The sequence below is a fragment of the Corvus cornix genome, chromosome 5 (genome assembly GCF_000738735.6).
Source record: "Corvus cornix cornix isolate S_Up_H32 chromosome 5, ASM73873v5, whole genome shotgun sequence".
Taxonomy (NCBI): Eukaryota; Metazoa; Chordata; class Aves; order Passeriformes; family Corvidae; genus Corvus; species Corvus cornix.
This window is the reverse complement of record NC_046335.1, coordinates 9,762,151-9,786,987: the sequence shown is the minus strand read 5'-3', so window position 1 is coordinate 9,786,987 and position 24,837 is coordinate 9,762,151. Positions and strand designations below refer to the sequence as shown.

Here is a 24,837-nt window from a genome sequence, read left to right as displayed (position 1 = left end):
CACATCTTCCACTGTAGCAGCTGTTATTCATAAATGTGGACAAGAACTCAGGATTTTGGAGGATCCTTTATTGATTTTTGTGGTCCCCCACACTTTCCCTTTGTTCTTATCAGTCCAAAAACAGTTCAGATTTGGTTTTTTCTTACATGACAGTTCTTAGCTGTTGAATCTCAAAATGGTAGGATAATCAAATCAGTTTTGTCCTACATTGGACTTCACTTGGTATTGTACGGTGCCTTATTCAAAAGATTTGTGTCACAGTTACAACATACTTTACATTCAGTATCTTTTCATCTGCTGTTCTATGCCACTCCCAAATACTGGGGATTTATTCCAGTAGGTTTATTCCAAATTCCTTACTACTGTACCTGAAATAAAATTTCAGCTCATAACCATATGATGCTGCCCTGACTCAGTGTGCAGCTGATCCAGCTGATCTTTTACAAGCAGTGATACCAGGTGGTGAACATGAAATCAGACTTAATGTTGTCACTCAATAATTAGTGTTTAAAATTGTCTCTGTTTATAGCTCTTCACACCAGACAGTACAAACTCTTCTTTTTTCTTTCCTTTTTTTTCCCCCCTGCTAAAGATGAGTCTTTGGCTTTCTGGTTGTTGGGGGTGAAGGGAAGCACTGACTTTTTACTCATTTTCTACAACTGAGTAGGGAATTCTATTTCTTACAGTGTTGGCATGCATCTAGAAGGAAAAAAAATTATTGGAGTTACCATATTGCCCTGAGGTTGAAAAAAGTTTGAGGTGAAGAGAGTTTCTGTTTTACTGAGCACTGAAGTCCTAAAATCTGTAATATGACGAAAAAACACTGAAGAGATGGAAAAATACCCTATAAAAACAATTATTATTTTGACAGAACAGCAAAAGCAGTAGAACCAGTCCTTGTTGGAGACCCTCAGTCAGTTGCATGCCACTCTTATTAAATAACAAAGCTTATAAGCCTGCACTTAAGGATGAGAGTTGTGCTTGTAGAGCATATAGCTAAGTCTGGGACTGGAGGGAGGGGCTCCAAGCTGTACTTCTAAAGTTGACAGAGTGTTTAAACTCTTGTAAACCAAATAATTCTGCAAGCTGAACAAATACACATCCGAAATCTTCAAGCTATTTGGGCAAATACTAAATTAATAATGAAAAGCTGCTACAGATGTTGGATAGTTAGCAGGAACTGGTATATCTGTGTTTTAATAATTCCTTGTTTATTTCCTAGAGCTTTGGGTTTTTTCTCAATGTTGTAATAAAGCTGCCCCAGAACCCTAGAATAGCTTTAAGAAAACTGGAAGAGGATAATAGGTGGTACATTTGAAAAATCATCCAGGACCAAATACTGTACTAGAGCTCTTAAGTAAATAGATTGGTTCACTATTCCAAGTCAGAAGCTTTTTTTGAAAGTTTTTCATCAGTCCTTGCCTTGATGTCTCTTAATGGGAAAATAGCCTGCCTGAGCAGAGCACACAGGACTCTCTCTAGGAAAAGAGGAGGGTGCTGTAACACAAATACATCATCTGTGCTGTGACTGGGCCTTGTGCATGTGCTCACAAGTCCCAACATGTGCTTTTGCTGTGTCAGCTTCCCCTGCAAAGAAGGCAGACGATGCCATGAGGATGAACTTAGGCAGCTAACCCTGACCCTAGGGGTTGTCATTCCATCAGGGAGTGGGGTGCTGTTGACACCAGTTTCCGGTGCTGTGCACCTGTGCTGTTTAGTCATGTCCAGAGATTAACAGTCTGGGGATTGGCTGAACAAAAAAGTCACAGCTGAAGAGCTTCTTGATGAATCGTGAAAGGTCATACACTAGAAAGTGTAAAGGCCCCAGTACCAAGACTATTCTTGCTAAAACTGAAATTTGAAACCTTGAAATGCTTAAATCTCTTCTGATCTCTGAAATCTGAGCCAAACAGGAAAAATTGTATACTGATGTTTCCATCTTTGCATTTCAGAATGAGCTGGGAAAGCATGTCCTTGCAGTCCTCTAATTTCAGATATTAATACCAAAACTTGTCCACTCCCAAACCTGAAAATGCATAGTCATAAAAGTCTGGTCCAGCACAAAGATTGCAGTCTTGTCTTTCCAGATGTGCAACATGACAATACATTGTAATGTTGTCGTGTCTTCTCAAGGGAAACCGGTATTTCATGTTCAAAGGGAGCAGATGGAAAGAAGGAAGCCTCTGATTATTGTGCTTATTTCCCACCAGAAGACCAGTGTTGGATATTTTAGGTGCTTCATCCTCTAGTATGTTCAGAACATAGAACAAAATGATCTGCAGATACTAATAGGCAATATTTCACTGTACCATTGGTTTTTGAGGCTTCCACGAAGTGTCCTGCACAGTGTAACCTCCCAAGAGCAGATAAACAAAACCTTGCCTTAGGTGCACAGCTTTCATTGCTGGCAGGCTTAATAAAGAGAGGGGAGTTTGTACAGTGATAAATGTCAGGGGAAAGCAGAAGAATCAGTGGTGGTGTTTTTTTAAATAAATAAACATATATGAAGACAAGGGATGTACAAGGAATAAAGTACAAGGAAGGAGCCAGGAAAACTTCTGCTGATGCTTGGCACATGCCTATCCCTAAGGAATATCCAGTGAATAACACTTGAGAACCCTTCAGACAGCTGCATGCATCTTACAATTTAATTAATTGTTCTGCTGATCTGAAATACTCTTTGTCTTTGTACTTTTTAACACCAGGAGGTTGTGCACTTCACTGTTGCATTTTAATTTGTACATTTGTGTAACAAGATGTGTAACAAACAGGTCAGCAGTCTCTTAGACAAGATGGTTAAATATGCAACTCTAGGAATGTGTTGCATGAGACTCCCTAGACAGCAGATATTTTGCCTTAAGGCACTGGAGGAGCTTTTGCCAGTTATTTTGAGAATACTCCACTTTAACAGTTTTATTTCAGGTTTGGAAACAAAAAAGGTTTGGCTACTCTGCTTTTGTGCTTGAACTAGTTTTTCCTTTCTTTTTTTTTAATCCTTCTTGCCATGACTCTCTCCTGTGACCGTTTATGCGAAACCTTTTCTTAATGCTATTTTTAAAATCCGCTGAGTTTCCCCTGTCCGTCATAGCATAATTCTTCAAAGAACTCCACAAGGTTAGTTGAGCATGAAGTCCCCTGCCTGATTCTTAGTGGCCCTCCTTACTCAACATGTGCTTATCCAGGTGCTGACCAGTCATTCCCTTAAGCTGGCCTCCTTCAAGACTTTCCCCAGCAGTGATGTTTGAAGTTAATAGCCTTTTTTGCTTCCTGCTTTGCCCTGTGATCCTTTTCTTTAAAGAAAACTTTTAAAGGTTTTTTTCCACTTTTCCAACCATTTGCAGTTTCCTGTGTTTCGTTCTTGGGGTGGGGAGAAAAAAAAATACAAAGGCTTGCCAGCTTCCTCTACAACCTGGGGGTGCATGTTTGTCTGGACCACCATGCTTTTCCTACAGTAATTGCATCTAACTTTTTATAATTCTGTTATCTGTGAATTACCTATAGCTTCTCAGTCGTTCCTGGAAAATTGACCGCCAACTTGGGCATATCTCCACCCTCTTTCTCTGTAAAGACAGAGGCAAAGTAATTCTATTTTTTTTCTCCCCTCTAAAGTAAGGTCTGTAGTTTAAGTTCCCCTGGTTCTCTTGTCCTCAATGTATTATGCTTGTATTTAAATGTGTATTTTAAAAAATGTCTTACTAAAATTCTCTGCAATTTGTCTCTTATTCTTCCTTGTTTTTAAAACTTGTCTAGTGTTTCATAGTATCTTAATATTTAAAAGTCCATGTTTACCTTCCCACTGAATTTTACCACATTTGTTTGTTAAGTCTTTGCTTTTCCTATCTTGTTTAAGGGTATGATTTTAACTTAAAGGAAAATTCTCCAAGCTACAAGTGGTAAAGTATTTCAAAAATAGGCTATAAAGACACAGGCTATCCAGATGAGGAAGAATGCTATATATACTGAGAATTTGTAATTCAGAACTTTTGTAATAAAAACTTTAAGGAATATTAATTTTGAGCCATCAATATGAAATATAAGAACAACTTGTTAGAATTATTTTTTTATGATTGCATTATTCCTTAAAGATACTAGATGGAGTTTGTATATTAAGTTATTTAATTGTTCTAAGTTTTAGAACTGTGTAAAACTAGCAGTAAGTAAAAAGCCTTCAATTATATGCAGACTTAACCTCGGAAAAGCCTTTTGTGGAGAATAACAAGCCTATGTTTTTTAATTGTAGAATAATACTACCCCTGGAGCAATGACACGGCGCAACACATATGTTTGTAGTGAAAGAACCACTGCTGATAGGCATTCAGTGATACAAAATGGCAAGGAGAACAGGTATATGAAATATCTTCCTATGGTGTATGTCCCTTGTCTTCACCTTTCCAAAAAATTGTAATGCCTAATTTAAAAGTAAATGATATTCTAATGTAATTCTTAATGAAAGGTGAGTACAGATCTTTGGTTATGGAGTACTTGTAAGTATGTCGGAGTTGGGGATTTTTTCCTATATTGAATTTTATATTCTATGCTTAGAATGTAAAAGGAAGTTTCTAATTTCTGGTTAAATACATGAAAAATTTGTAGCAGCCTTCATCTTAAATCTGTTGTGAACTCCTGTGGCCAAACAGCACATGCTTGCAGAAGAGCCTTGTTTAGTGTCAGACTGCAAAGTCCATCTCTCTTGAGCCATTCTCTTTTTTCGTTTCACTCTCAACTCTGCTTCACTGGGATTATTTGAAATACCATTTTTGCTGCAAAGTCTGAGGGAGAAGGTAATTTTTTCTGAGCAAAGATGAAATAGTGATAGGCCATTGTCTTAGACTAGTAATGTTCCTTGCTGGTAGTCTGGCAGTCTAACTGTTTCCCAGGATTTACAGAATTCAGCTGCTTCCCTCCTCAGGGTATCTCCATATTCTGAGTGAAAACAGAGAAATAACAAATTTCTTTTTACTTTACTGAATGAAACCCTGAGTAGAGCATGCAATGGAACTGGAGCTAACCACTTCATGTGTTGGCACTGTGGTCATGTCTACTGCCATCCTGTGAAGACTGAGAAGAGCTGTTGGAAATAATATTATAGTGCAAGTAGGTATCAGGTATACAGTAGCAGTTGGGAGGAATACCACCAGATTTCCTGGCTGGCTGAGGGTATTTTAATTTCCAGCCCTTCTTCTCAGAATTTTACTGCTGTCAAAAGCTGGTAACAATTAAGTAGTTAACCCTTGCCAGGAGAGCCATATAGCTGGTACTTAAAGGAATGTGTACCCTTCTCCTACCCTTCCCAATTTTCTCTACCCCTTCCTTATTTTATGATACTTTGTAAATGGTGGGAGGAAAATTCCTATTTTCTAACTTGTGGTGAAGTTGGCAGAAGATCTGCCACTTTTTGCGCAAAATTTTTCCCCCTCCTTTTGGCAGTCGATTAGGAAGAGTGGTGAAATTGTGATGTTGGATGGAAAGCCTGTCTGTTCCCTGTTTGATTCCTGGAGCCTAGGGATGAAGAACTTGATTTTGACCCTGTCTCTTCCTCCTAGCTTTCTGCAAATGGAAAGTGATTAAGGAAAGAGTCAAGTATAAGTCTGAAGACTGCCAAAAGTGTAGTTGGCCAGCTGGGCCTGCAGTCACCTGTCTTGTGAAGTACAGCATAGCTACTTGGTACTGTCTCTTAGTGTGTCTGTCTCAGCCTTCATTGGTTACTCCTTATTAGTGTTACCAAATTGTTTCAATTAAAGCTCACCATTAATAGCTTTTTTTCTTCTCAAACACTCTTTGAAAAAATGAATCTTTCTGTCCATAATAGTTTTGATAATTTTTTATTACTTAACTACTTGGATTATTACAATTTTTGTTCACCCTTAAACTAGTATCTTTGCAATATCTTGTCTACAATTTCCGTATTACATTTTTAAAAGTTATTAGATACTGTTTACTAGGAATGCTTGAGATTTAGATGTTCCCTTAATTTGGGAGTAAGCTTATACTCATAAGGAGCTATCTTTTGAAGTAAATTTTTTCCCTGGCTTTGAGTTTCTCAGCAAACTGATGTTTTTCTGGTTTGTCACATATAGGTCTTAATCTCAAAGTTAAGACTGAGTAGCACTAGACAACTACATTAGTTGTGTTTTATATTCATAATTGGTTATCCTTGTGTAATTTGCCTTTTATTGTCAATATTATATTTAAACATCATTTGCTTTTTCTACAAACTAGCCTTATTTGGGTCATTTGAAATGTCTGAGAATTTTTATTTTCACAGACAAGTAAAAAATGTCTTTATAGCTTTTATCATGCGTTTTTTGATTACTACATTGATTACTTTTTATAGAAGGTTTAAAAGAGAAAAGGTAATGAGAATGCATTGTTAATTTTATTACAGTTGGAGACTTGTCATTGTCTGAAACGCTTCAATACTAAACTGCATGTTTATTTTGGCACAGTTTCAGAATTACTGTGATTTGGCACAGAATTCAGAATTTACATTTGAATGTATTCTGTTGCTGTAACTGGGTAAAGCATTGACTGGTCACATGAAATGCCGGGACCTTTAGTGCAGGAAAAATCAACATGGCTATTGATGGGACTGGCTCTTCAGAATTAATCTTTAATTAATATTTTACTCTCAGCTTGGCAGAAAGTAACTCTAGAAACTTGGGGGTTTTTTTCTTCTGTGAAGCAAGATCTGAAGTTGAACCTGGGCTTTGTCCATATCCAAGGTTTCATTTAAAATTACTTCTGTGGTTTTGAAATGTCTGTTGGTGGCAAATGTTACAAGCAGGAGTAATTGCTGTAAATGATTTGTTACAGATTGGATTTTAGATTTTCCATAGCTAGTCAGATACTGAGTGTGACCCACTGAAAACTTGGGAGACTTACCGTAAAAGGCAAGGTGCACACATCTAAAATCTCTTTTTTCTGTAGAGGAAGTGTTAAAACATTGCTTGTTCTGTTTTTATCTTGCACATTGAATTCTGAGAAGGCACTATTTCTGAAAGTATGAAAACTTTAAAGAGTCAGTAGTCAGTAGATCTGATGTTGGAGAGAGTAGTCTTGAAGACCCAGACTGGTAGAAGCAAAGAGTTGTAAGTCTCTCATCTCTACTTTGACACATTGTGTGGCTGACACAAGCATTCTGCTGGAGATGACTCTGTTGGCTTTCCTCCAAAGCCTGAGCATTAATTAACGCACTTGGGGACTCATGAAACACTCTTCATAATGATAAGCAATTGCTTTAAATCATTTGTAACACAAATGATTTACAACAGCTTCAGATTTTTAATAAGCCGTGGCACTAATTGGTGATTGTTAGTTCGCTGTTCCTGTGTTCCCAGGCTAGTAATCCAAGGAAGCTGATTTCTAGCAAAGCATCAGAGGAAGAGAAGGTCCCTGATTGATACCTTTAGATGTCACATCTTTGGAGGCAGGTGACTGAATAGAACTTGGGTCTTGTGTTGTAAAACTAGATTCTTTATCTTTTGCAGCAAATATAGAGGAAAGGAGCTGGAAGAGCTTGAGAGGCTAGTGACCAGTTACGTGACTTCAGGGTATTAGTTTTGGGATGAATGTTCATTTTCTTACAATTTCTTAATGCCCTGGGGTAATGTAAATGCTGGGCCTGTATTGAAGGCTTCATTGTAAGTAGTGCTTGTAGTTGTCATCCTGATGGATTCAGCATTGTTGAGATGTGTGCATGATTCAGATGAAGTTTTTCAGATCCAGAAAAGTTAAAAACAAACCAAAACCAAGTCTGAGCTGTGTGGTGTTTTGTACTAATGCTTTGGGAGCTGAGCCTGAGAAAGTGGGTGAGCTGACACTTGTAGCTGCACTAGCATTCTCCTCTCCAAAGTCTGGTGTACCAGAATTCGGTAACAGGACTTGAGTTTGTGTGTGTAACCATGAAGTAACTTGAAAGTGAACATATGGTGTCATGAAACTGTCACTGAGAATTACTGAATTCTTAACCTCGAGCAATATTTCTGAATTACAATTGTCTTACTTTTAAAGCAAACTTCAGATGAATGACATGGTGGTGTAGTCTGAAAGGCCCAAAACATCTTGTGGCCTCTCACTTTTCTCCTATCCTTATCATTACTAGGTAATGTGAAGGCTGCAAAGAGTATTTTGGCCTAAAGAAACAAGTAAATTTAATGCTCCTATTTGAACATATTATACAGCTGGCAGCTTACTGGCCATTCTGCTGAGACAGTGCTCTATACTTTCCTTCAAAGCCTGAATGGTAATTTGAAGAATTAAATGTTCATGGTCAAGCAATACAAGATGCTCTTCAAAAGTCATTCCTCTTTCTTCAGAGAACAGCAAGCAATGTTCAGTGTCTACTACACGTACAGGTTCATTATTAGCAGCCTTTTTCTTTTGGCCTCTCTGGAGTTGTTAAAGATCATGATATTTTTGGTTTCAATTGTACCTGTGAAGTCCCCCAGTTATCTGATGTAGATTTGACAGCTTGCCCAACTTTCACTTATTTCTTTTAACATGGATGCATTCTGAAAACAAAGGATTTCACTGTAGTAATGGAGCTATTGTGAGTCTTTTGGAAAGTGCATTTGGTGGGGATTTTAATGCATTGTTTACTGTTAAGAGCAATACAAGTTACATCAGTGCTTTATCCTAGAGCTTTGGCATAGAATTCTGAGTTATTCAGGTTCTGTACATCAAGGAGGGTATCACTGCAAACTAATGCTAATGGTAAGAGCATGGTCACTTATAGATGTCCAGTGCCATGTAAGTAAGGATGCTTTTTAAGGGGAGTATAGGGTAGTTACTGCTGTTTACATAGAAGAGGAGGGCTGTTAGAGTTCTTGTTCTTTGATAAACCAGTTAATAGAAGGAAAAGTTTGCTTTTTTTTTTCTATGCAGTAGTTTGTTGTTGGTCCATCATGCTCTTCTTTCTGCCTCTGCCTGAACCCAAACCCCCTCGCAGCCTGACAGAAATGTTCGCTTACGCAGCTAGCCCTGCTTCAGTTTGTACCACATCCTTCTCCAGTGTTCGGCTGCGACATCAGAAGTCGATGTCCATGTCAGCCTCTGTGCACACGAAGATGATGTTGCCTCCAATAGACAATGGCGCAGATAACTTCAGGCCTATGTAAGAACCAGAAATCGTTGTGACACTAACTTATACCCACTGCTTCTTAACTTTGTGCTGTGGAATTTTAGTCCTAGATTGTTTTAGTATATTTTGCCCACAAGATGTGTGTTTCCTCATTTTTTTAGTCTCGTTTACATTTGTCTTGTGGTGTGTCAGGCTGTCTGTGACATAATCCTGCAATAGTGAACCTTAATTTTTTTCCCATTGTTAGGAGTATTGGACATTCCCTATTGTCAAAGTTTGTGGGGACTTAAACTGTGTATCCTGAAGGACTTCACTACTTGGAGCGGTTCGCTTGTAGAGAATTTTGTGTAGGATACTTTCAAATTAGCAAGACTTTCAAAGATGTATGTACAGAATGCGGAGGGAGAGACATTAAAGTTACCTATTCTCTTTCCTGGGAGGAAACTTTACTGGTCTATTCTTTTATCAGTCTTCTCAGTGAAACATTGTAGGCCTGGTTTATCTGGTCTTTTCCAGGATACTCCTGTTGCACTTTTCTGCCTATGTAGGTTTCTGTTTCGGCAGCCTCTTAATCCTAACTTCTTACAAGTTTTGATTCCATACAGTGCTGTAATAATGTTGGTATTTCCAACCTTGGCCTATATAAAAGTGTCTGCTTATGCTTTACTGTAGAACATAGTGTTTTGTGTTTCCTGCTGAGCCGCAGTGCCTGTGTGAAGGCGTTCTAGCATTGGTTTTTTTTGTTTTCTGCCCTAGCACTATTCCCGATCAGAGAACTCCTGTTGCTTCAACTCACAGCATTAGCAGTGCGACCACCCCTGACCGTATTCGTTTCCCCAGAGGAACGGCCAGCCGGAGCACGTTCCACGGGCAGCTCCGCGAGCGCCGCACCGCCACCTACAACGGCCCGCCCGCCTCGCCCAGCCTGTCCCACGAGGCGACGCCACTCTCACAGACCCGCACCCGGGGCTCCACTAATCTCTTTAGTAAACTAACTTCAAAACTAACAAGAAGGTAAGCCTCTTAAAATGCCAGTGCAATGTTCCTGTCTTCTTTTCCTTTTTATAGTAGAAATACCTCATTGCTTTGGTGGTTTTGTCCACGTTTACTCATTAATAGCTGAAATTCTGCAACTTAAAATGCAGTTGCTTGTGATTTTTTCATAGTTCTATTTTGGTTACAGAAGCCATTTGTTTTTGGGAGTTGAATCAAATGGGATTAAATGTGAGACAGTTTAGTCTGTGCTGTTTCTGCTGTGCTCTTCAACCTCAAACGAATGAGGTACGAATGCTGCAGAGATTAAACATTTCAGCTCAGTTGAAAAGTTGTTCAGTGGCTGCATAGTCCATCTGTAGATGGCATAAACTGGGATCTAGTCTAGATATTTGATGTAGCATTAGAAGCTCAGGTTGTGTTTCCCAGTCACTTAGTCCATCAGTGTTTTCCGCATAACCTTGCTGGCAGCACAGAAATAGAAATACCACAGATGAAAGGGTAGGGGCAGGAGACAAAAGCTTCTGTTGGCAGTAGTGCTGTCACGAGCTATCTTAAAGTAATGGCAGTATTAGGATTTGAGTCTAGGCAGGAGTCTGGTCAAACCTTGAAAAGCTTATTCCTATTTTGGCCTTTAGTTCATGTGCAGATTCTGTGTTTGGTGTGAAGGCATTGTGGTCTAGCCGAAGTCTAGCTTCAGCAGGTGTTGTTCCTGCACTAAAAGTTTTTAATCTAATTGGACTTCTAATTTCAAATCCATGTATGATTTACATTAGTTACTATAAACCCTGAAATTGAAAATCATGGTTTTTCCTTCTGTATTTAAAACCTGTCAGTTCCCATACCACATATGTCAGACCACTCATCTCCACAACTTGCATTTTAAGATAATCATCAAGCTTTTGTACACTCCTTATCAGGTGAAGTTTTTTGGACAAGATCATTCTGATCTTGGCCTGCTAGCTTTTGTTTTAAGCTTATACCACATCAGCAGCAAGCCATTTCCTTCCTGTCTATTTTATGACTATAGGTGCCTCACTCTCAGTATCCCCTTTGCAGTCTCCCATTCCTACAAAATAATGCTAAGCCAGACTCCAGTTTTTCACCAATGTCTGTCTGAGTTCAGTTTAGAGAGTGAACTTCTTTAAAACTGTAGAAGTTGCTTCTGTGCAAAACAAAAACATGTCTAGCCTTTGATAAATGTTTTAATTTGCTCAGTTCTCTGCCAGGTAACACTTCCCTGGGAAACACTATTCTCTAGGAAATTTGGTTTGGGCTTTTCCCCCTTATTTTTATGTTGAGAGAGAGAGATGTTTAATTTGAATATTTTTTAAGAGTTAAGCCATGTGCTTTATGTCAAGTGAGGTCTTAATCAGCCACATCCTTTTGGAATTTCTTTCTTTCTGTACTTTTGTTTGTCATATCCTTGCTTAATTTTCCATCTGACGTTCCAAATGTGGACACTCAAACTGTGAACATGCAAACTTTTCACTCAGTTGTTTAGGCAGCATTCAAACTTCTATCATTACTTCTGAGTTTCAACTTGTGCAGTGCAGTGTGGTTTTCTTGAAGAAGTCTTTCCCCGTGGCTTTTGACAGTAGTTTAAATTCCATCTGGACTTGATTAAATAACATGCAGTTATAACACAATAGCACAGTTACAGATGATTTGTTTGCACTTGGAGGATGTCTTGCAGTTAGGGCTCTGTTACATGCAGTGCTGTACAAACTACAGAGGAGGTGGATAGTGCCACTGAAGGACATGGTTATGTTTCTTCCTGTTAAATAAATGTTTTAAACCTTAAAACTTGTTAATTTATTGTAGCATTCTCTATGGGGAATCAGAATTCCTTTGGTTATAAACTACTTATATTCTGGTGTAGGCAATTGTTACAGCTTCTGCCGCTAAAATAGCTAAATATTTAAGGCAGCTTTTGGTACAACATGGCTGACCTAACGTTATGAAGAAAGGAAGAAACCTAACTCTGAAGATACTCAAGATATAATTATAGTAGAGTTACTGATTTTTGCTTTCTATGGTAAATATATGAAGAAAATCCAAACATATTTTTACCTGACCTTGCAGATTTCGAGTTTCAAAGTGTTTTGACACCAGTATATATTTTAATTCATAATAAATACTGGTGACATATTTCCCAGAAAAAATTGAAAGTAGCAGTGCCAAGAGTTTTACTCTTCAGCCCCTAAATAACCTGCCTAATCTGAGAATGTATTGAAGTGTAATTTTTAGATTGTGCATTTTAAATGAGATCTTTTTGCATGTTTCACTCTAAATGCCTTTTTCAATTTATTTTGTACAAAATTTTTTGTTAATTGTTGTTTTGGCTTAATTTCTTTTAGAAACATGTCATTCAGGTTTATCAAAAGGTAGGATTTATTTATATTTAAAAAAAAGTGGCTCCTGCAATTAACAAAAGATTTGGCTTTTCTAGCCTTGGTTTTCTGAAAACTAAACTTCCTGCTGAGAACTAAATACTTTCTTTCTTCAGAGGAAAGCATAGAATAAATTCATTAACTCATGATGATACCTAAGAATCTGTGGCACCATCTGTGTTGTATAACAAGATGCTAAGCATGCCTTGTGAATTCCTCTTTCTTTGATAGAGTTGGTAGTGCCAAAGTAATTCTGTTCTCTGTACTAATACACTTAGCATGCTTATGTTTGAAGAATGAGGTGTTTGATAACAATGATGAAAGTATAAACAAAACATAAGGTTGCAAGCAAATAAAGGTAAGTGATGTTAAATTATCTCTCTGTTTTATGATATTGAAGAGAAAAAAAGGTTTGAATTATTGCCTGCAGCTGAGCACAGTTGTGAGTTGAACAGTTTTGTGTGTTAGACTGAATGAAGATTCAATAGTTGTGTATTTATTTTAAAATGGGCTGCATTTGTTGAAGTGAGTTGCAGCTGAAGTGCAAACAGGGCACTTCAGTTTTAAACAAAAAGTACAGCATTTATGCAGATTCATCAACGAAAGGGGAAAAGCTCAGAAGTCTGATTCACATTTCAAGCCAAAGGATTTCATTTAGTTTTGCAATTTGGGAATGAATCAAGCTGCTATGTATCTCATTAATCCACTATGATTCATGAAAATTGCTTACACAATTTTGATGCACAGGTAAATTTTCCAGTAAAATTTTGTAATAGCCCATTTAGTTGTACCATGTCTTGGAACTTCTTAAAGGGTGGTACTTCCAATTTCCTACTGCTGATCAAAACCAGGGAGATGGGGCCAAAAACCAGGCATATGTTTTAAGTTTCACAATACAAGGCTATTCTTGTGACTGTAATTTGGAGTTAGACTGTTTCAAAGAAATGCTTAGATTAGGGAGTCCTAAGACATGTAAATTGCTGCCTAAATGTGGATTTATTATGTACAGTGCAAGGCTAAAGGTACCCTACCTGATTAACTGAGTAAATTCCATGCCATGGTGATAATAATCAGTGCTCTTCCAAATATGTCTGTGTTTGGAACTGGTGTTGGTTGGCTTGGCTGGCATTGTCACTGCTGACTTGAGAAAATGCAATAACTTAGTTAAGGAAAGAAACCATACAACTCAACATACAGCTGGAACTGAGCAGTGCCAGTGGCTTTAACCCATCGTGCATCATGAGCTGTGGGGTGCAGACCACATCTAAAACAAAGGATTGTGATCTGTGCAACCCTCCACAACCGGATGCATCTACGTTTGTTCTGAAGAAAGACGGGGAATGCTAATATGAGTACAGTTTTAAACTAGAAGGTTACTGTTTCAATTTGGGACTTCAGGTAATTTTTAGACAATTTTTTAAAAATTACATTTGACTTGGGGCCAGAAGTCTTAGACCATTGTGGAGCTATCTGCTACAGCTTCCACAAATACATCTTTTTGAATAAGAAATTTGCAAAGCTTTACACCACCTACACAGGACCAGAGTGTGCTTTTTAAATTCTGTTTTAAGTGTGTGTGGTGTCCCTCCATACCTGATCTGTATGTAGGTACAAAAACTGAAAATGCTGGGGATTTTGGCAGTTTCTCCTGGCTTTATTTGCTATGAATCCTACCTATGAGCTCACTGTTCTGAAAGAACTATGGTAACCCAGTAGCATGTATACATAGTGCCACAACATCAGTTCTAGGGAGCTGAATGAAAGTAGATAATCAGTCACTCCTTGTTAAACTGCTGACTTTTACTATTGTACTCAGTACACAGAGGTTATCAAATATATATATATATATATATGTATGTGTGAGTGTATATACATATATATATATATCTTGTACTATGCACTGTCTCTGCCAATCTGCATATTGTGGAAGTCTTAACTTTTTTTTGACAGCAAAAATGACTCAGTGTTCTGGATTTTATTGCAGCATCATTTCTACATTTCCATAAATTGATCTTATTTTATCATCGTGCACTTTTTGTTGGTTTTCAGTATCTTTTTAGACAGTTTTCTTTGTGTTTACTTGGATATTTAAAATAGCATACAAAGATGTAAAGAACAGGAAACACAGCATAACTCGGGACAGATGTGTGGAAACAATCAGATTTGTGAAAGCCCTTCGTAAACCATGAGGCAGATAATGTGTAGGCATGGCATGACAAATGAGAACACAGCTTGCCTATGTATTTGTTCCCTTCTCAGGACCAAGAAGCGTCTTGGTCCATAAAATCAGTTTATGTAAAACACAAGCAAAAGCAGAAAATTTAGAGCATAAACTAGCACAGAAGTGAAGATTGTATTAGCAAGTGAGGAGGCCTCAGGGCTGCATCTGACTCACAAACCCCAACCAAAACAATCCTGGCAGTACAGTAAGTGACTGTTCCCAGAGCAACAGTGCTGGGCTGTAGAGCTGGACCATAACAGTGTCTGTCATGAAGGAAGGAGCACCTTGAGAGACTGGCACAGCTCTCCTAAGCTTGGCGTGGTGGCTCATATTTGAGGTTGTGTGTCACTTTATGCAGTTCCTCCTGCTCAGTGAATGGAACTTTGATGCATGGAAAAACTGAGCAAAGTGAGGATTTTCTGAGAGGCTTCCATGAGAATGTTTATTATTTCAAAGTGGCAGGTATATTCTAAATAATGACCTTTCTTAGATTTAGAGTACAATGGTTTAAAAACTGAACACTTTGGCTTAATTTCAAACTGAAAAGGGTGTTAGAACATCATTAGGGATTTTTCCTTACAGACTTTTCTGGACAGATTCCAGCAACAGTAAGGCTATTCATTGTTGGGGAAACTGGTTGTGCTCTGATTTTCTATAACCTTTGGCACATTTCAGAACAAAACACAAAAAAACCCACAAAAATCCATAAATGTTTGCAGCTTGTAACAAAGCTGCCATCTTCCACTTTGTAGGAACACAGAAGGCTCTTTGAAGTTCAAGTACCCTTAATTTTCAGTTGAGGAGTGTTTTCTAACTTGTTGGTTGCTTTGCCCAGTGAAACAATCATCTGAATGGGATGGATCTGTTCAGTTGGTACATATGGTGATTCCTGCCTACCTCTTTTTTGGTCCTGTAGAGCTGTCACAGGGGATGACTTTGTGGACTCTGTATATGCAGACATGAAAAATCTTTTTCCACCTTCTCCTATATCCGCCATAGATTAGTAGCCTGAGATCTCATGAAAATAACTACAATAACTGCCCACTTTGCACTGGGGCTTCCCAGTTGCTTTCTTCTCATTTTTTCTGTATCTTCCTTGCTTGTGGCAGCCATTCATTTGTCAGTGGTGTTGTCCCTGTTGTACTGTGAGCTGTGCGGTGCCTCAGACAGCAGGGTTCTGATCAGATGCTGCCATGACAAGCAGCTCACAGCTGAGCAACTCTGTGCCCTGTTAAGTGCAGTTGCTTTGCAGTGGCACCTGAGTTGAATTTGGGCCAGCTCTGTGGCCCGTGCAGCCAGTGCTGCCACCCTGCCCCTCACAGTGCCAGCACAGCGCCTGGCCCTGTGACAGGGACTCCCAGAGTCACCTTGCAAGGCTGATCCCTCACCAGAGCCCTCAAAAGGAAGGAAAGGAGGAAATCACGCCTTGTAACACCCCCCACACCCTGATATAAATATCACTGTGTATCAGAAAATAAGGTTACTGTCTTACATTCCTGTCCCTAGACACCTGCTACCCAAGTTACTGTCTTTGTGTTACTCAGGGAAGCCATGTACTGCCTTAGTCTGGGTAGGAGTGTTGTACAGGCAGCATCCCTCTGAGCAGAATTAATGCTGATATGTTGAACCATCCTCTTCCAACAATGGGAAGGTAGAGAAAGATAATTTTCCCCTTAATTCTGCTTGACCCTGGGCTTTCAGTAGATGGTAGTGACTAGCAATGTAGCTTTAAGCACTGCAAGAAGACAGAAAGCTTAAGCTTGCTCTTAGGTGGGGAAGCTGCATCCATGTGGGAATTAATAGGATGGTTACCACAACTTGAGAAATCTTGGATTTACCTCTTAAAGTTCTATTAAAATGTATATGCATCTTCTTCTTTTGCATGAAGGTATTTTGTTATTGTTTAAACACCTCAGATCTGATGTGCATGCAAATACACAAGGTGATCAGACTTGTCTGTAAATAGTTACGGGGACTTTTTGAAATATATACTTTATTCCAGATAAAACTTTTAAAAAACATTAGCCTAAAAATATGTGGGAGTTATATCTCTTTTAGGAGGTACTTACTAAATAATGCAGTCACTTCAATATGCTTTGTAACTTTAGTTTCACATTTTCTGCTTTTAGAACTTCAGATTTATTCAGTGAGTTCTACAGATTTAACATGTAAACATACACTGTTAAAATTAGTTATGGTCGGTTTAAAAACTGTGGTTTATAGACTTCCATTTGGTTTGACAGTATGTTACATTCTGAGTTTGGCCTAACCTACCAAGTTCTTTACATCTTTGTTGTTTTGTATTTTAACACACCTTTGGTATGATTGCAGTATCTTTTAGCAACTACTCAGATATTGTATATTGTAGTGTAAGATTTGTCTTCTCTTTCCCACTTCCTTTTGCTTCTGCATTCTTTTCATTGAGGCTCCCGACTGAATATGAGAGGAACGGGAGATTTGAGGGCTCAAGGTGAGGGTAAAATTTTTGTTTAAAATGTTACTTAGGTGAGTTTGAACCTTTCTCCCCTTGATTATGTGGCATAGTGGCTTCAGGCAGCAGCTTTTGTTTCATGTAAGTCATTAGAACTAAACAAAGAAGCATTTCTGTCTGCAAAACAGCTATTAAAGCACTGACTGACTTGGTTCTAAACTTTCATCTTTCCTTGTTGCCTTTTCCCTTGTGTGATTTTTCTTTTTTTTGCATTTTAGTCATTGTAATTTGCTGTTGTCGTGTAGATGTGTAGATAAGTGGTCTCTAGTGAAGCTGCAAATGTGTGGAATAACCACTGAAGGGTGATAAGATATTTCTCATCTCCGAAATCACAAATAGTTAAATATTTTTCATGTTATACTCTTCTTCCAAAATCAGCATATCAAAAAATACTAGAAATTATCAAACTGCTGGTTTTGCCAACTGTTTTCAAGTAGAAAAAGCTTCCAAAAATAAAATAAGCATTGAATAAAAGTTGGGGTTTTCCCTGGCCCTTTACAACCTTAATAAATTAAAACCTTAAAACAGAATACTCTTTAATTTGCATGATGAATTTTATAACATCTGGCAAATCACATTGCATAGTCCCATGACTCTCACAGTCACAAGAAGTCTTTTAATAGGAGAATTATGAGATAGGTTATATTTGAGAAATATATTTATTTAGTTGTGGCCTTGCTATCACTTTTTATTTATCTTTTTCATAATTGCCTGCTTAATGGTAGTAGAAATAAAACGTGGTGTAACCGTTGCCGTCTGTTTCAAAGAGCAGCTTGGCTTAATATGGAGGCTCAACATGAGACCTAAACTGCATGGTTCGGGGTCAGTTAGGTTAGCTATTTTCAAAAAATAGTTAAGTATGATAGTCAATATATTTATCTAAATTTGAAGAGGTGACTGACAATGTAAAAATACTCACAAAGCAAATCCATATTTTGTCCCTGGAGGTCCAAATGTAATTCTTTGATCTTTAGCTGCATGACTACTGATTTTATCAAAGTAGAAAAATGATTGCAACTAGAAATTTCTGGAACATTTCTTTCCTTTGTCCTATATAACTTTACGTATCCTTACCAAAGGAAAAGCTTTTTCATTTAAAAAAAAAAAAAGCTGCAGATTTGGGAAACACACCCTCAATATTTTGTGCTTCATCTCTTAAAACTGTGACAATAATGGTAACCCTCTCACTCACCATCTTTACAAACTACACTGAAGAGGTGTCTCGTAGTGACTTCCAGCTCTCTTCATGCACATCAGTCTCAGAGGCAATTAACTGCAGAGCTGGTAGCTGCAGATGATTTCATTGCTTTCCCTCTGTCAGCCGTTGGTATTTAATGGATTATTGACCAATTTAGGAGGAAGTGTTTCCTCTCTGAAGGCCACCCCCAGAGCCTGCAGTGTGGTGTGTCCCCAGGGATCATCTCAAACACGCCCCAGCGCAGGAAGGCCAGAGTGTAACTGAGCCCGCCCAGGCCTGGGGGTTCCTGTTGACCCTGGGCAGCAGGTGGGTGACCCTGGTCCTGCTGTCCTTCCTTCTGCTCGCAGCCAGCTGCTGTGGGCCTCCATGGGCGCTTCCAGGGCTTGGTCTCCCAGCTGCTGCCCAGGAGAAGGTGCAGAGGAGCCCCCAGCCCCTTTGTGCATGGGCTCACCCCATTCCCTGTAAGTGGGCACCTCCCATGGCCTGGACTGAGCACCCTCCTGTCACAGGGAGCTGTTACTTGAATGTTCCAGAAACTTCTAGCACAGAGCTGGTGTTTCAGCTGCCCATGTGGCCTGAGAATACAATTTTGAGCAGAACCTGCCTTAAAATCAAGTCGTAGGTGCTGCATGTAGTTCTGCCTCCAGAAGGTCATTGCCCTCATGCTCCTGAATCCAGTGACTGCCAGTTGTGTCACACCTCAATGTGCCATACCTTTGTTCCAGCCCCAGCAGCTACAGCTTTCCCCTGACCGTGTGTGTGTACAGCAGCTGGGGAGCGGGGCTGGGCTGCAGCCGGAGCCTCCAGTGCTGCTCTAATCCGGGTGGTGTGCACTGAGTGTTGGCTTCACTAACGTGGCCCCTGGGGAGGGTGGCTGGCCCTGCTCACTCTGAAATTCCTGTCTTTCAGCCGCAATGTAGCTGTGGATCAGAAGGATGAGAACAAGGAAGCCAAGCCTCGGTCACTGCGTTTTACCTGGAGCATGAAAACCACCAGCTCCATGGATCCCAATGACATGATGAGGGAAATACGAAAGGTCCTGGATGCCAATAATTGTGACTATGAACAAAGAGAGCGTTTCTTGCTTTTCTGTGTCCATGGAGATGGGCACGCGGAAAACCTTGTACAGTGGGAGATGGAGGTGTGTAAACTGCCAAGACTGTCCCTGAATGGAGTTCGCTTTAAGCGGATATCGGGAACATCCATAGCTTTCAAAAACATTGCTTCCAAAATTGCCAATGAGTTAAAGCTGTAACAAGAAAAAAATAGTTAAGTTGTAAATTAGTTAGCAATTTAAAGTGTTTTTGAGAATTCCGATGGAAATGTATAGAATAACATTTAGGCAATAACTTCTGCATCCTTCTGAATAGTGATATTAAAAAAAAGCTGCTGAGCTGGGAGGGAGAGTTGGACTTTTTTATAAGTGCACTACAGCATTAAAGTTGCCTACTATGTAAAATATTACCCCTTCTGCTTTATTTCCATTGCTTCTAAGTCTTTGACAACAAATTGAGACACAGAATATATTCATTTAAATATGCCTCCTGTTTGTGTGGATGTGTGAATGTACAGTATGTGTGTATAATATATAAAGTATTATATGTAAACAATTCATTTACAACATCGAGCTGTACCAGTACCTCTTTTTGGGCTAATTTTGGTGCTAAAAATTGAAATGGCCAAGGAGGAAACACTTGAGTTAATATTTAAAATGACTGAAGCGATAACCAGTAAATGCAGGTTTACAGTTCACTGCTGTGTTAAGAAAAAAAAAGTGTGTGAAGGGTTTGGATTTATGGTTGTGAACATTATTAGTCCTGTTTTCTAAGTAGATCTCATGGGATGATTAAAAATTCACTTTTACTGAGTAAGTCTTGCATTATATTTTGCCCACCTATTTATTATTTAAGTCTGAATCAAATTTTAATAATGTAGTTAATTTGTGCATTAATATTTGGGTAAACGCTTCCATTCTTCTGCTTCTGCTAAACTACTAAAATTGTATCTTTGTCCTTTTGGCTTATGAGTATTGATCGCAGCTAAGAACATTTCTCTGTTGTTTCTCTGGGGAATGAGGCAGTGTAAAAGGAGGTGCTAATTGCTGAGTAGTGGTTTTCTTTCAGAGCGAGTTTGCCACGTTAGTCTAGGTCAGGCTGATACAAAGCACAAAGGGACTCTCAAATCATGGCCATACTCTGCCGCAAGCCACGTCTGAGTCGGTGCCGTTCCGAGGCCTTGGTGCACGAAGGGCAGTGCTGTCCCTCGCTTTCTGGGCACACTCAGCATTGAACCCCAAAAGTGGGAATCAAATTGGCTACTGATCTCCTCTGTCCAAACGTCCAGCTTGCTAAACTACAGCCATAGGTAGGAGCAGTTGAAGCTTTTCCTTGCAGCTCTCTTCCAGTGTGCTTCCCCTTGGTTCCGGCTGTGTTGCTTTGGATGGCTCTGTGCCAGTGTGTCTGTGGCTGTGCTGCTGAGGGAGTCCACTGTCCTCTGTCCCCGTGCGGTGTAGAACCCGCCCCTGATGAACTCTGATGGCCAACTAGCTTTCGGTAGGACATGAAGCTGCTCTGGGATAGCCCCCACTTTTTAACCATCACAGCAGTGAAACGGATTTGGTTTTGCAAACTAGAATGAAGAGATTTCTTCATGCGTTGTTTCCTACCGATACTCAGTTTATTTCATTGAGGACTTGTGTAGATAATACCCTGCATTATCTACTTGACTTTTTGTATTAATGTTTTGTGGTTATATTTCAGTGGAGCACTTAACGCATGTACTTAACATGTGCTTTAAACTGGAGCCTAAATTTGCATTTTAAATTTGCAGTGAGCTAATAGTTACTCATAGTACACAGTTCAGGTTTGACCCGAGGTGAAAATGCAAAGTCCTTAATATTTTGCAAGTTAGCTCTTGTGATCTGTAGTCTGTGAAGGCAGCAGACTTCCCCTCTCTTTCCCCCCTAAGCATTGATATTGATTATGCTAGTTTAAAGGGTAATCATAGTTGTTAAATGTAGTAAATATTCCTGAATTTGCATTTTATTCTCTGTATATTCTGTATCATGCCATGGCTTGAGAACTCCAGGTGCTACCGGAGTTCAGTTGGCTTTCAGTGCTCTGCCCGTGCCTGTGCTGCTCAGTATGGGTTTTTTCCATGAAAACTCCATTTTGTAATAGCAATAAGACATTTCAGGGCAGTCATTGTACTTTCTCAGGTGAATGGTCACCTATCCTTTCACTTCCTACATTTTAAGCACTCCTCCAAATGTATTTTTTTCACCTGGCAGTGCACTTTGTTGTCTGAACTGAAAAAGTGTTCTGATAAATTATGTAAATCTGTATTCGATGGAAGTTCCAAAAGGTTTCATATTAAATGTTTTCTGAAATACTCTCTTCCTACTTCACCTGTTAAGTATGTAAGTGTTTCTAAAAAGTGCACCAGTATCATACTTTGGATATTTAAAGTTTGTACTTCGGTATTTTTTCTTAAAGTGTTCTCAGAAGGTTCTTTCAGAGTAAATCTTTATTTGAGGTATTAAAAAAAATCACTTATTATAATCAGAAAAAGATTTTTAACAGCTTCCTTCCCAAATGCCTTGTAAACTTACCGAGTTGTGAGAATATTTAGCACGCTGCACACTTGGTGTTCAAGCCTCTGGGAGCTGCCTGGGAAGGAAGATGCTTTCTTCAGCTCTCCGAACCAAAGAGGAACTGCTTCCCCAACACAGGCTTTATACCTGTTCATACTCCTTGGGGATCTGTGTAGGTTTGCAGGCGCCACTGCTGATGAGACTCTGCTGAATCACAGCTGGTTTTTCTCTCCTTAAGGGGCAAGTTTTAAAAATAATCAGAGGTCAGTGTGTGGTGAGGAGGCAGCAGCAGGTCTCAGTGTTTTGAGACATGTGAATAGCAACCAAGAAGCATTTTTTATTTAATGACATGACTGGTGTCCTGGAATGTGTGGTCCAACTGGTGTGTTGGGGGTTGATTGTAATGGGCTCATGACTAAAGGTTTCTATCACTGAAACCTGTGTCAGCCAACACTGAAAAAGAAGGTGTCTTTTGATTGCTGGATCTGGCAGAGAAAAATGTCTTAAGAGTTTGGGTTGTGGGGTTTTACTTCATTAAATAAAAGCATTTAAAGATACATACATAAAACAAAACAACAAACACTGAGCAGGAACAAATAAGTTCAGATACGCTTTTTTTTATGCAAACCTTCCCTGTACTTAGGATTTCTGAAACACTTCATTCTATTTGACTTCTTTACAAGACCTGAGGTCCTTGACCATGTTGAGAAGTAGACAGAGGTAGTAGAGAGAGGCTGGAGGAACAGCTAGTCCTGCTGGGCTAAGTGTTTTGCACACTACTTCTGTTCAAGCTACAGCCTCTGGTCCAATCTTTGTGGGTTTAAAGATTTATAGTACAGATTTGGGCAAGGTGTAGCTTTTTCTCTTGTATTACAGTGAGGCTTAAAGATCAAATATAGCAAGATACTGCATCCTATTTTTTTTTAATTACAGAATTTTGTGTCAAGATAAATTAGATTATTTATAAGAGTATGAAATTAGTATCCACGTGTTTATGTTGCAGAAATGAAGTGCGGGGTTCAGGAGTCCTCCTAGTCGCATGAAGAAACTATGGCATCTCTGGAATATAAATAGGAGCTCTCTCCAATTCACTGAAAAGCTCAGCTATACATGGGCCTGTTGGGATAATGTGTAGAGGCTTTTAATCAGTATTTCCCACAGCTGCTGTGTCACAGACCATGTTGTGGATTGCAATTTAATTAGGCCTGTGGCCAACCCAGAGAGCCATTCTCTCTGTGCAGCCCTGGTCTGGAGCAGCAGAATGTGCACAGCCCCCTGGGTTGGAACCCGCTCAGTCACCATGGTCACTGTCCCCAAGGGGCTCAGGTACCCCCTGAGTGTGGGCAGAGGCCCCTGTGAGCCAGTGTCACTCTCTGTATTTCAGGGAGGGGCTGGTTGGGTGTTTCTTGCTGTGCTATCCAAGGCCATGGATTTTCTTAGTAACGTAAAGTGTTAAATATTTAGAGAATTTCAATAGTAGATGGTATTCCTGCTATTTGGGGGGGAGGGGCAGGGGGTCATACTAATGTGAAATTTTGGTTTCTAATTTACATTGCAGATGTTTAGGAATAAATACAGTTTTGGGAAGCTGGTACCACTGTGGATTAACATTTCATTTTAAACATGCAGGCTTGTAACTGTCTATACAATCTCATTTCTGTAAGTTTTCATAGAAAAGCCCTGGAGCTTTCCAATAAAGACAGGCTTATGTTATTACAGATCACTGGTACTGCCAATTAAACCCCTGATTTGACATTCTGATGAAGTGGGGTTGTGAAAATTCCTCCTTTGACTGACTGGAGTTTTTCCCCCTCCAGTAGCAGTGAATTATTTCATTGATTTCGCCACTGACCATTACTCCATCACTTCAGAGAATAAACTGTTATCCAGCAGGAAGGGGCATGAGCTTTGGATAAAGCTCAACCTAGTGCAATTAATAATTTTTTAGAAGTTCAACTTCTCCATACCCAAGACTTATCAGAGTCCTGCATTACAACAGCAGTAAATGCTTAAAGAAAATCAAGAACAAGGGGGATACAGGAATTGCTGTGTCTGTGTGTGCTCCTTACTTCTGGCAAACTTATGAGCAGAAAAAGGCAAACCAGTAAACTTACTTGGATAACTTGATGGTTTTCATGTTCCTGTTTCTGCCAGTCTCTTTAGTGCGCTACCAGGTACTGCCTACAAGCCAAGGGGCTGGATAAAGTTAGCAAAACCGTGGAGGAGCAGTCTCTTGACCACTCAGTGCTTCTGAAGTTGAATTGGTTTGGTATTCAAAACAAAAGAATTTGAAAGACCCTTAACTGTTCTCTTTTAGCCTTCTAAGAATGCTTTTAACCTTTGGTACAAACAGCAGGCTCTTGTTCCAGCAATAACAGAAAACAGAAGGGTGTCAATACCACCACCATGAATCCTGCAAATATCTCTGCACAGAAGCCACATTGAGGGCATTAATTGTCAGCTATTGGGAATTCACCTTCACCTACAAGTGCCATTAACATCTTGTAGTGGTTGTGACTTAGCAGGTAAGATGTTTATTGCAGGGGAAAAAAATGCTTTTGCTTGGTTTTTGCTTATGTGTGTTGAGCACTTGGAACAGCCTGTTCAGACTTGGATGTAAAATCCATGCAGAGTGGCCATGGTTATGGTTGCTGTGGGAACCACAGCATGGAATTTTAAGACATGGAAATGTTGCAGTTCTCATGCCATTTATACCCTTATGTTATCATTTAACATCCTTAAAAAATTCAGGGCATAAAACCAAAATATTTGTACAGTTCATGTTTCCTTGTAGTTGCTGATCACATTGAATGTATTAGGTGAATAAAATCAGATAACAAAATACCTCACCACGAAAATAATTCTGTTAA

General features: G+C 39.3%; 1 protein-coding gene across 17 annotated transcripts in view; it reads left to right on the top strand.

The window, feature by feature from the left end:
* MARK3 (microtubule affinity regulating kinase 3) overlaps window positions 1-21,776 on the top strand; it is a 62,805-nt gene extending 41,029 nt beyond the window's left edge. For 2 of the 17 annotated variants that reach the window (XM_039552747.1, XM_039552745.1), the window contains 7 exons: window positions 3,502-3,579; window positions 4,241-4,344; window positions 8,948-9,112; window positions 9,836-10,093; window positions 12,433-12,459; window positions 17,112-17,156; window positions 19,285-21,776. In XM_039552747.1, coding sequence (XP_039408681.1) covers window positions 3,502-3,579; window positions 4,241-4,344; window positions 8,948-9,112; window positions 9,836-10,093; window positions 12,433-12,459; window positions 17,112-17,156; window positions 19,285-19,630 — 1,023 coding nt within the window. In that variant the 3' untranslated portion in view covers window positions 19,631-21,776. The remainder of the gene's footprint in view (window positions 1-3,501; window positions 3,580-4,240; window positions 4,345-8,947; window positions 9,113-9,835; window positions 10,094-12,432; window positions 12,460-17,111; window positions 17,157-19,284) is intronic. The other 15 variants (XM_039552752.1, XM_039552750.1, XM_039552760.1 and 12 more) reach the window with 13 other exon arrangements.
* Window positions 21,777-24,837: the final 3,061 nt, after the last annotated feature.